The sequence below is a fragment of the Pristis pectinata genome, chromosome 1, assembly GCF_009764475.1.
Source record: "Pristis pectinata isolate sPriPec2 chromosome 1, sPriPec2.1.pri, whole genome shotgun sequence".
Classification (NCBI taxonomy): domain Eukaryota; kingdom Metazoa; phylum Chordata; class Chondrichthyes; order Rhinopristiformes; family Pristidae; genus Pristis; species Pristis pectinata.
Window position 1 is genome coordinate 63,726,467 of NC_067405.1, and position 12,457 is coordinate 63,738,923.

Below are 12,457 nucleotides of genomic sequence, written 5' to 3' on the forward strand. Positions count from 1 at the left end.
GATTCTTATGGAATCTTGTAGGATTCTCGTATTTACCCTTTTGCTCTTAATATACTTGTGGACTATTTTAGGATTCTCCTTTACCTTATCTGCCAAGGATATCTCACGTCCCCTTTATGCCCTTCTGATTTCTTTTTTAAGTCTGGAATGGGCTGCCACGGGTAGTGGTGGAAGCAGACACAATAGTGGTGTTTAAGAGGCTGTCAGACATGGATATGCAAGGGATGGAGAGATATGGATCATGTACAGGCAGAAGAGGTTTTGTTTAATTTGGCATCATGTTTGGCACAGACATTGTGGGCTGAAGGCCTGTTCCTGTGCTGCACTGTTCTATGTTCTATCCCTTGTACTCCTCAAGGGATTCACTTGATCACAGCTGCCTATACCTGACAAATGCCTCCTTTTTCCTGACCAGAGCCTCAATATCCCTTGTCAACCATAGTTCCCTAATCCTGCCAGTCTCGCCCTTTACTCGAACAGGAATATGTTGACCCTGAACTCTCCCTACCTCACTTTTAAAAGCCTCCCACTTACCAAATGTCTCTTTACCTGCTAATAGCCTCCTCCCAATCATCCTTTGCAAGTTCTTGTCATATGTCATCAAAATTAGCCTTGCCTCAGTTAAGGACTTCAGCTTCCTAACACAGTTTGACCTAATCTAAAGTTTTAAAATATTCTGTTTGCAAAATGCCTATCAGGGTTTCGACCACCGTAAAAAGTACAGGCCCAAATAGCCAGGGCAATATTTATTGCTTTGAAAAAAGTCCCATTTGATCAGGATTGTTTTCACTGATCTTGGAGACTTGGGGCTTTCAATACTGAAAGTTACTGAGTGACTCCAATGGTTTAAATTTTGATCTATGTAAATGAGATACCCTTCGCAAACCACTGGCAGAAAGCAAGAACAATCTTGTTGCGTGAATTATTCGATCTTTCCAGATCTTGCGCTTTTTAGACCTTATATGACTGATGAAGGAAATAAATGGGAAATGAGAAAGGAAATTATAGGGGCCAAAGGCAGTGTTAAGTGTGTGTGTGTGTGTGTGTGTGTGTGTGTGTGTGTGTGTGTGTGTGTGTGTGTGTGTGTGTGTGTGTGTGTGTGTGTGTGTGTTGTCCTTGAAACTTAGAATGTGGCGCAATATGTAGTAATGGCTGTGAGAACCAGAAGCACAGAATGACTGAAGTTTGGCAGCGTAAGTCTCCCATGTTAACAAAAGCCAACTAATCTGGGACAATTGAAGCTGCAGGCTGCCTATTGATGTCTTGTGGTTTTCAATTCTCTTTTGTTGGAAGGTCCCAGATTGATTTGTTCATAGGAACCAGGCCATAAACAGGCAATGAATAAATGCATTGATTGCTGCCAGATATGGGTCCAGGGTGTAAGAGGCTGCAGGTTCAGTGCGGGCCTGTATAGATATTAGGAGGTGGCAGATTAAGAGGGAGGGTAGGGGTTGTACTGTAGAACCTAGGATTCACTGGCTATCAAAGCCATTTGGGGGTGGTTCCAGACGCCTGTAATTGAAAAGATTATGAGGACCTCTCTAATTATCTGAGAGCTGCTGGCCCTTGGAATATCCAGTTTACCATTGGATCCCATCATAGGGTTGTGCCAGTAAACTCAGGAAAGAGTCAGTGTTCCAAGGTGAAGCTCATTCATCAGACTACTGACTTTTGACCCAGATATATCAAACCAATTTGTTTGCTTAAATGAATTTGCGTTGATTAAGCTGCAGCCAGACATTTCCTGTTGCTGATTTCATTCTGTTGGCATATAGATAAATAAATTAGATCATTATTCATTAGTGCCCCTTTCTCCTTTAACTTTAAGATGATTGGTTGTGTAACATTTGTTACTTTGGTTATGTACCATTTTAGGAATTGTGCTGTGTGACTAACTGCCGTCTGTATTTTTCATATTTATATTTCTTATCATTCATGATGCAGAATGAGGCCATTTGTCCCATTGAGTCTATGGTGGCTGTTAGAGCATGCCTGTTAGTCCCATTCCCCTACTTATCTCCCTGTCGCCTATTCTCTCTCGCATGCCCCCAATTCTCATGCCACACACCTACACCAGGGGTAATTTATAGTTGCATCTTAACCTACGAGCACATCTTTAGGATGCGGGAAGAAACTGGAGGACCTGGATGAAGCCTACACAGCCACAGGGAGAGGTTTCAATTGCCACACAAAGTGCATCCAAGATCAGGATTGAACACAGGTTGCACTACCCGCTGTACCACTGTGCTGCCCTGTTTAGTACAAAAGTTGCCTGGGAGTCTGTGAAATAAGCACACAGTAGAAATATTGTTCTGGCTCTCTGCAAGTTCTTTTATTAATAAAGTACCTTTTGAGATTAATTTATTGACTATTCTCTAATATATTAAAGAGGAATTGAGAAAGAAACAAAGACAGGTAGATTCAGTGACATTTCTGTTGCCTTGTTTGATTACATTTGTTTTTTGCACGGCAGTTCAGGACAAAATGGATGTTCCAGGAAATTAAAGGCTAGTGAGCCTTGTGTCAGTGGTATGGAAATTATTGCAGAAGATTCTTAGGGACAGGATTTTACACATTTGGAAAAGTATGGACTTATTAGGGAACATGTTTCTTATGTTCTTATTAAAGTGAACATGGCCCATTGAGCCTGCTCTGCCATTCAATAAGATCATGGCTGATCTGGCCATGGACTCAGATCCACCAACCTGCCTTTTCCCATAACCCTTAATTCCCCTATTATGCAAAAATCTATCTAACATTGTCTTAAATATATTTAATGAGATAGCCTCCACTGCTTCCCTGGGCAGAGAATTCCACAAATTCACTACTCTCTGGGAAAAGCAGTTTCTCCTCATCTCCGTCCTAAATCTATTCCCCCGAATCTTGAGGCTATGTCCCCTAGCTCTAGTCTCACCTCCCAACAGAAACAACCTTCCTGCCTCTATCTTATCTATCCCCTTCTTAGTTTTATGTGTTTTGTAGCGGTTGCTACCGCGGAATAAAACAAGACTCTACTCAGAGGATTGCCAAACAGAACTGGTTTATTTTCCCGCCTTGCACGGGCCCTTTAAGGGAGAAAGTTCCCGCCCAAAACAACCGGCAATGACGTAAGTCCTACGTCATCAGGACTTTCCCGCGCGCAGGTTCTCCCCGTCGCTCGGAAAGACAAGGCCCGCCGCCATCTTGGGCCTCGTCGCTCCGACGCCGCGCGACCCGACTGCCGAGCCGGTTCGCCCGACTAGACGGTGAGTCGCCACACAACCCCCCCCCCCCCCCCCAGAACCGGCAAGACAGTCCCCAAGGTCCGTGGGCTGTGCCAGCTGCCGCTTAGGGGGGCGGCCTCTGCGTCACGGCGTGGCAACCTCGACAGGCTGTTGCAGATCCAAATGGGCCGGTTTGAGGCGGTCCGCCGTGAAAACCTGTTCCCTGCCTCCAATGTCCAAAATAAAAGTGGATCCGTTATTCCGTATGACTCGGAACAGTCCCTCATATGGTTGTTGCAATGGCACCCGAGGTGTGCCCCTGCGAACGAAAACAAACTTACAGTCCCGTAGTTCCTTGGGCTGGCAGGATGGGGCTTGACCGTGCCGTGAGGTGGGAATCGGGGCCAAGGCGCCAAGCTTCTCGCGCAGTCTTTGTAGGACTGCTGGGGGTTGTTCCCCTTGGTCCCGAAGGGCAGGTATGAAATCCCCGGGGACAACTAGTGGCGCCCCGTATACAAGCTCAGCTGACGAAGTCCGGAGGTCTTCTTTGGGGGCAGTGCGTATGCCGAGCAGGACCCAAGGCAGCTCGTCAACCCAGTTAGGACCCTTCAGGCGGGCCATCAAGGCCGATTTCAGATGGCGGTGAAAACGTTCCACCAACCCGTTTGATTGAGGATGGTAGGCCGTGGTGGTGTGCAGCTGCGTCCCTAGCAGGTTCGCTAATGCAGCCCAGAGACTGGAAGTGAATTGGGTGCCTCTGTCTGAAGTGATGTGGGCCGGAACGCCAAAACGTGAGACCCAAGTTGTGAGCAGCGCCCGGGTGCAGGAATCGGTTGTGATGTCAGCCAGGGGGGTTGCCTCAGGCCACCTCGTGAACCGGTCCACGATGGTAAGGAGGTACCGGGCTCCTCTTGAAACCGGCAGAGGGCCCACGAGGTCGACGTGTATGTGGTCGAACCTCCTACGGGTAGGCTCGAACTGCTGTGGTGGGACCTTGGTGTGTCGCTGGATTTTTGACATCTGGCAGTGCGGACAAGTCCTGGCCCACTCACTGACCTGTTTGTGCAGGCCATGCCAGACAAACTTGCTGGCGACCAGTCGGACAGTAGATCTGATGGACGGGTGCGCCAACCCATGTACCGAGTCAAAAACGTGTCTCCGCCAGGCTGCAGGGACTATAGGGCGGGGCTGACCAGTCACAACGTCGCAAAGTAGGGTCCGCTGACCTGGACCAACCAAGAAATCTCGGAGCTGCAGACCCGAGACTGCGGTTCTGTAGCTGGGCAGTTCGTCGTCGGCTTGCTGTGCGTCAGCTAGGGCCGTGTAGTCGACACCCAAGGATAGGTTGTGGATGGTTGGTCTGGAAAGTGCATCAGCAACGACATTATCCTTTCCGGAGACATGTTGGATGTCAGTTGTGAACTCGGAAATGTAGGATAAATGTCTCTGCTGATGAGCTGACCAGGGATCGGAGACTTTGGAGAAGGCAAAGGACAGAGGCTTATGATCGGTGAAAGCGGTGAAAGGCCTGCCTTCTAGAAAGTATCGGAAATGCCGGACCGCCAGATACAGCGCTAGAAGTTCCCGATCAAAAGCGCTGTACTTCAGTTCGGGCGGTCTAAGGTGCTTGCTGAAAAATGCCAAGGGTTGCCAGCGGCCTTCGAGTAGCTGTTCCAGTACCCCACCCACCGCGGTGTTGGACGCATCTACCGTGAGGGCAGTCGGGACATCAGTCCTGGGGTGTACCAGCATCGTGGCGTCTGCCAGGGCGTCTTTGGCCTTAACGAAAGCAGCCGCAGCCTCGTCAGTCCAGGTGATGTCCTTGCCCTTACCAGCCAGCAGTGAGAACAGAGGGCGCATGATACGGGCTGCTGCAGGGATGAAACGATGGTAAAAGTTGACCATCCCAAGGAATTCCTGTAGGCCTTTGACTGTGTCAGGGCGGGCAAAATGGCGGATAGCATCCACCTTGGCGGGTAGGGGTGTTGCCCCGTCGCTGGTGATTTTGTGGCCGAGGAAATCGATAGACTCAAGTCCGAATTGGCACTTGGACGGGTTAATCGTGAGGCCGAAATCGCGGAGGCGGGAATACAGCTGGCGGAGGTGGGAAAGGTGTTCCTGGGGGTTACAGCTGGCGATCAGTATGTCGTCCAAGTAAATGAACACGAAGTCCAGGTCTCGGCCTACCGCGTCCATCAGCCGCTGGAAGGTCTGCGCAGCGTTCTTAAGGCCGAACGGCATCCGAAGGAATTCGAACAGGCCGAATGGGGTGATAATCGCAGTTTTGGGGATGTCATCCGGATGGACCGGGATTTGGTGGTATCCCCTAACGAGGTCCACTTTGGAAAAGATGCGGGCCCCGTGTAAGTTCGCTGCAAAGTCCTGGATGTGAGGGATGGGATAGCGGTCCGGGGTGGTGGCGTCATTCAGCCTGCGGTAGTCGCCGCAGGGCCTCCACCCTCCGGTGGCTTTGGGGACCATGTGCAGGGGGGAGGCCCAGGGGCTGTCTGACCTGCGAACAATCCCCAGCTCCTCCATGTGACGGAACTCTTCCTTTGCCAGGCGGAGCTTGTCTGGAGGTAATCATCGTGCTCGGGCATGAAGGGGTGGCCCTGTGGTAATGATGTGGTGTCGTACCCCATGTGTGGGCCTAGAATTTGTAAACGAAGGTGCCAAAATCGATGGGAATTCGGCTAGGAGCTTGGCGAAATCATCGCCAGAAAGGGAAATGGAGTCCAGGCGCGGGGCTGGTGGGCTGATTTCTCCCAGGGGATAGGTCCGGAGAGTGCTAGAGTGGACTAAACGCTTCCTTCGCAGGTCGACTAACAGGTTGTGGGCCCGAAGGAAATCGGCTCCTAGGAGTGGTCGGGCGACGGTGGCAAGGGTAAAGGTCCAGGTAAAACGGCTGCCGCCAAAGTGTAATTGAAGCGTACGGGTGCCAAAAGACCGTATCGTTGTACCGTTGGCGGCATTGAGTAGAGGACCTGGTGGCCTGTCACGAGTGTCGCGGCCTGTCGGGGGGGCAAAATACTGACCTCCGCTCCAGTATCAACGAGGAAACGCCGTCCAGATTTCTTGTCCTGAACGAAGAGGAGGCTCTGTCGGCGGCCAGCTGCCGTAGCCATCAGCGGCGGCTGGCCCTGGTGTTTCCCTGAAACTTGCAGGGTGGGCGGCATCGACGGGCCTCCGCACCCCACCTCTGATGGTAGAAGCACAGCTGGTCACCCGTGTCGTCGTCTGCGTTCCTGGGGCGTGGCTGCTCGGTTGCTGGGGCCGGGCGAGGCGGGCGTTGGGCTCGCGGCCTGGTGATTTGACTGACGGACGAACCGCTCTCGCGCTTGGCCCTCCACAGGACATCTGCCCGGGCAGCCACCTCACGGGGGTTGCTGAAGTCGGCGTCAGCTAACAACAAGTGGATGTCATCGGGGAGCTGTTCGAGGAAGGCCTGTTCGAACATCAGGCATGGCTTGTGTCCCTCGGCCAATGCCAGCATCTCATACATTAGGGCGGATGGGGATCTGTCCCCCAGGCCATCCAGATGAAGCAGGCGGGCGGCGCGCTCACGACGGGAGAGGCCGAAGGTCCTAATCAAAAGGTCTTTGAAAGCCGGGTACTTATCTTCCTCCGGAGGCGACTGGATGAAGTATCCAACCTGGGCGGCTGTCTCCTGGTCCAGAGAGCTAACCACATGGTAGTACTTCGTGGAGTCGGAGGTGATCTGCCGAAGGTGGAATTGCGCTTCGGCCTGGTCAAACCAGACACTGGGCCGAAGTGTCCAAAAGGTGGGCAGCTTGAGGGCCACTGCGTTGGCTGCTGCGCTGTCGTCCATTTCGCGGGTCCAAAAGCTGTTTGGACCGTCGGGGTCACCAATGTAGCGGTTGCTACCGCGGAATAAAACAAGACTCTACTCGGAGGATTGCCAAACAGAACTGGTTTATTTTCCCGCCTTGTGCGGGCCCTTTAAGGGAGAAAGTTCCCGCCCAAAACAACCGGCAATGATGTAAGTCCTACATCATCAGGACTTTCCCGCGCGCGGGTTCTCCCCGTCGCTTGGAAAGACGAGGCCCGCCGCCATCTTGGGCCTCGTCGCTCCGACGCCACGCGACCCGACTGCCGAGCCGGTTTGCCCGACTAGACGGTGAGTCGCCACAGTTTCTATAAGATCCCCTCTCATTCTTCTGAATTCCAGCGAGTATAGTCCCAGGCGACTCAATCTTTCCTGGTAGACTAACCCCCCTCATCTCCGGAATCAACCTGGTGAACCTCCTTTGCACCGCCTCCAAAGCCAGTATATCTTTCGTCAAGTAAGGGGACCAGAAATGCATGCAGTACTCTAGGTGTGGCCTCACCAGTACCCTGTACAGTTGCAGCATAACCTCCCTGCTCTTAAATTCAATCCCTCTAGCAATGAAGGCCAACATTCCATTTGCCTTCTTGATAACCTGTTGCACCTGCAAACCAACCTTTTGTGATTCATGAACAAGCATTCCCAAGTCCCTCTGCACAACACCATGCTGCAATCTTTCACTATTTAAATAATAATCTGATTTTCTATTTTTCCTTCCAAAGTGGATGACCTCACATTTAGTAACATTGTACTCCATCTGCCAGACCCTTGCCCACTCACTTGACCTATCTATATCTCTCTGCAGACTCTCTGCATTCTCTGCACAATTTGCTTTTCCACTCAATTTAGTGTCATCAGTAAACTTAGATACGCTGCACTCAGTCCCCTCTTCCAAATCGTTAATGTATATCGTGAACAGTTACAGGCCCAGCACCCTGCTCACCACTGATTGCAAACCAGAGGAACACCCATTTATCCCAACTCTCTGCCTTCTATTGGTTAACCAATCCTCTATTTGTGTGGGAGAGATACTATCTCACAAATTTGAATGAGTTGTTTGAGGAAGGAACAAAGGTGATTGGAGAGTAGGGCAGTGGCAGTTGTCAACATGGACTCTTGTAAATCATTTGACAAGGTCCCTCTTGGTAGGCTGGTCCAGAAGATTAAGTCACATGGGATCCATGGTGAGTTGGTAAATTAGATCCAAAATTGGCTTGGTCATAGAGAAAGGACAGCGGTAGAGGGTGTTTTTCTGATTGGAGGTCTGTGACCAGTGATGTTCCACAAAGGTCAGTGCTGGACTTTTGTTGTTTGTAATATATAATATTTGTAATGAAAATGTTTTGTAATATTTGGATGAAAATGTGGGTGGTCTGGTTAGTAAGTTTGCAGATGACAGGAAAATTGATGGAGTGGTGGATAGCGAGGAAGGTCGTCAAAGGATATAGCAGGATATAGATGTTGGAAATTTAGACAGAGAAATGACAGATGGAGTTTTATACTGACAAATGTGAGGTGTTGCTCTTCATGAGGTCAAATGCAAGAGGAAAGTATACAGTAAATGGCAAGACTTTTAGGAGTATTGATGTACAGAGGGATTTAGGGGTGCAAGTCCATAGCTCCCTGCGAGTGGTGATGCAAGTGGATAGGGTGGTGAAGAAAGTGAACAATATGCTTGCTTTCATTGGTTGGGGAATTGAGTATAAAAGTCAGGATGTCATGTTGCAGCTGCATAAAACTTTAGTTAGACCACATTAGGAGTCTGTGTGCAGTTCTGGTCACCACACCACAGGAAGGATGTGGAGGTGTAAAAGAGGTTCATCAGAATGTGGCCAGGATTGTAGAGTATTAGCTGTAAGGAGAGGTTGAATGAACATGGATTGTTTTCTCTGGAGGCTGAGGGGTAACCTGATAGAAATGTAAATAATTTTTGAAGGTTGGAAATGTCAAATACTAGAGGGCATATGTTTGAAGGGAGAGGGAGATTTGTGAGGCAAGTTTTTTTCCACAGAGTGGTAGGTGCCTGGAACAAGCTATCGGGGAGGTGGTAGAAGCAGATATGATAGCAATGTTTAAGAGGCATTTAGACAGACACATGAACAGGCAAAGAATGGAAGGAAGCAGGTGGGATTAGTTAAATTGACATTATGGTCGGTGCAGACATGGTAGGCTGAAGAGCATATTTCTGTGCTTTACTGTTTGATCTTCCTATGATTTTGTTTTTGTGGTATTTACCCCTGAATAATTTCACAATGTGGAATTTGATCTGAATACTCATCAGCTCCTAGCCCATAATTGTAATTCTACAGTGTTATATCCTAGCCATTGATTTCCCTGTCAATAAACACTATAAGCTTTGCACATACATTTGAAACTGAAATAAATTCACAAGAGTAATTTAAAATCTGAGAGTTTATTTTGTTTCCGTGTTTCATGCAGAAAAAATCAAAGAAAGAAAAGAAGAAGAAGAAGAAAGGAAAAGATCTGACTGCTAACAGGTAATAATCAAACTGGAAATGGTTGAATCCTGTCTTTCAAAGAAATATTCCCCAAGCAATAAAATGACTTTATCTCAATCAGACAATTATTTCAGATTTTAAAAGTTCCAGAAATAAATTTCAGTTAACTGAACCCAAGTTTTGTCTTTTCTTCAAACAACATTCTTCAAAAAATTTACACGTATTGTAACAGCCTGCTGCATTTAAAAAGTTGTTGCCAGTTCTTTTTATCTTGTGCTATACTTTGATTACTGACCCTTATGTCAGTGGATGTAGTTTCTCATTATTTCTTCAAAGTCCTTTAGAATTCCACACTCCTCTGTAAAATGTGTCCCTTAACCTTTTTTGCTCTCGGTAGAATACTCGTAAGTTATTTGGTTTTCCTGATAACTAAATTCCCTCATCTCTGGCACAGTTTTCGTAAATCCCTTCTGTACTCTTTCTGGCTTTGCTATCCTTCCTAAAGTGCAATGCCTCCAGTTCAGCATAATACAGCATCTGAGACCGAACCAATGGCACCAATTGTAGATAAGCTTAGATAGCCTTTGCCTCAGATATACCCCCCTACTAAGTTTCACAGCCGCATTTACCTTTTGTGGCTGCACAGCTCCCAGTGTTTTGGTGTCAATGTTGGAACAAGCATCCAGTGAGTGGTAACTAAGACTTTAGCAGTGGATGTTGAGGCCTTGTCTCCCAAGGCCACCCTGATGTCCTTTTAATAGCTCAAGCCATTAAAGGCCTTTTCCACTGTTTATGGATCTCTCTGATGATCAAAGACATAGAGAATCATTTAAAATACATTTCAATAATTAAAACCTCAAAAAATTGTTGTAAAACTATAATAATGAATATATTTAAAACAGTCATGTCAATTAATTGAACATTAATATTAAGTAATACAAAGATTAACAAAAAATCTTAGCTTCAAGTATTTCATGCAGAAAAGATTTATGAGAATGTTGCCAGGACTCAAGGGACTGGGTTATGGGGGAGGATGGGCAGGCTAGGACTTCATTCCTTGGAGCATAGGGGTGATCTTGTAGAGGTATACAAAATCATGAGGGACATAGATAGGGTGAATGCACACAGTCTTTTTCCCAGGGCTGTGGAATCAAGAACTAGACATGGGTTTAAGGTGAGAGGGAAAAAAGTGAATAGGACCCTGAGAGGTAACTTTTTCACAGAGTTGGTACACATATGGAATGAGCTGTCAGAGCAAGTGGTTGAAGCGGGTACAATAACAATTTAAAAGACATTTGGACAGGTACATTGGAGAGGAAAGGTTAAGAGGGATATGAACCAAACGCAAGAAAATGGGACTAGCTTAATTGGGAATCCTGGTCATATGGACGAGTTGGGACAAAGGGCATGTTTCTGTGCTGTATGACTCCATGTATCTTTTTGATGAAATCGGCAACCCTATTCAAATGAATGGGGTGGCACTAGATCTGCCACTTGTGGCTGGCAAGAAGTGAAGGGCCAGATAGGAAGAGTATCTGACCCCTCAGTTCAGTACACCCAAGAACCACACCTGGATTTGGTGCAGATTCTCGAGCGCAAGCTCCAGTGCAGATTGTACATCCATACTGCTATATTGCAGGCAGGGTGGTCCAGAATATGTTGCCAACTGCACTACACCCAGCCAAAAGTTCCCTACACCAATTAGTCACTATTATGAGTTGGCCTAATGATTTGTAAAGGTGGATGTGAAATACCCTATGGAAAGAACAACGGAATTATCCCTGCTGTCCTGACAATATTTATCCCTGAATTAGTATTACAAATCACATTATTTGGTCATTATCTCATTGTTGAAGCCATCTAAGTGCAAGTCTCTTTTTATTTCATGATACAAACAACATTGCTCTTTGATTTTTCTTCTGTACTAGTTATCATTTAACATTTAGGGTTAAAATTCAAGTATGGCCATAGAACTGAGATGGTTGTCAAACAGAACTAAGGAACAAATAAATGGCAATCCTCACTTTAATCTCAACAAACTGAATCACCAAAGTATGTTTCAAAAGTGAATATTTTCATTATTCAATGATAGATTTAAAGCATCCAAGGTTTTTAAAGCCACAGCCCATTTATTCAGAACTTCAATCAACACACCAGGTATAAACTCCAAATTGTCAATACATCACTTTGACACACATGTACATTTTCAAACTGCTCCTGTCTTGGTGAAACTTGGCAATATCTTGACAGACAAATTATTGCACATTCAACGTAGAAGGAATCAGATGTTGAATAAACAGAAAAATGTTGAACTTTAAAGCTGGAATCAAGGCTTTGCTTTTAAAGGCAAATGAAATATTATCAAAGTTTCAATCACTTCAAGATTTAACCCAAAGGCATATTGCAATTGCTTAAAGTATTTCCAGAATGTCACGTTGTTTGATTTATACTGTGAAATAATTAGCTGAACTTGTTTAGTTTTAGATCTGACAGCTGATTTGTATTCATACCAAAATATGAAGCACTCTCAAATACTGAAAAGTGAAATGCTATAACAGCATCAGTACCATGAAATTTTGCATCCAATGTGAATTCTAAGATAATTCTCTGAAGTTAAGAAGAAATGAAGGAGAAACATAACTCATATAAATTGTGTATAGACATTAAAACTACCTGAGAATTACTTCATCACTGATGTTGTCTTTCAAATGTTAATATAAATTAATGTATAAATATAAAGGGTAAAAATTCACTTAGGGATAAAAAACCAAATGCCCTCATCAGCAAGACTATCATGCTACATGACAGCTTCACTATAATTCAAAGAGCCATTGCTCTAGGTTATTTGTTTAGAATGTTCATCTGCAGATAAACAATTAGGAAATTATTATAAAGCTTCTGTTGTGCAAATTTTTCTGTGATGTTTGTCTAACTAAATGTGAGCAACA

At 46.4% G+C, this 12,457-nt stretch overlaps 1 protein-coding gene across 2 annotated transcripts in view; it reads left to right on the plus strand.

The window, feature by feature from the left end:
• The window catches only part of iqca1 (IQ motif containing with AAA domain 1), a 169,207-nt gene that overhangs the window by 104,845 nt on the left and 51,905 nt on the right, over window positions 1-12,457 (plus strand). For both annotated transcript variants that reach the window (XM_052018883.1, XM_052018892.1), the window contains exon 12: window positions 9,490-9,548. In XM_052018883.1, coding sequence (XP_051874843.1) covers window positions 9,490-9,548 — 59 coding nt within the window. The remainder of the gene's footprint in view (window positions 1-9,489; window positions 9,549-12,457) is intronic.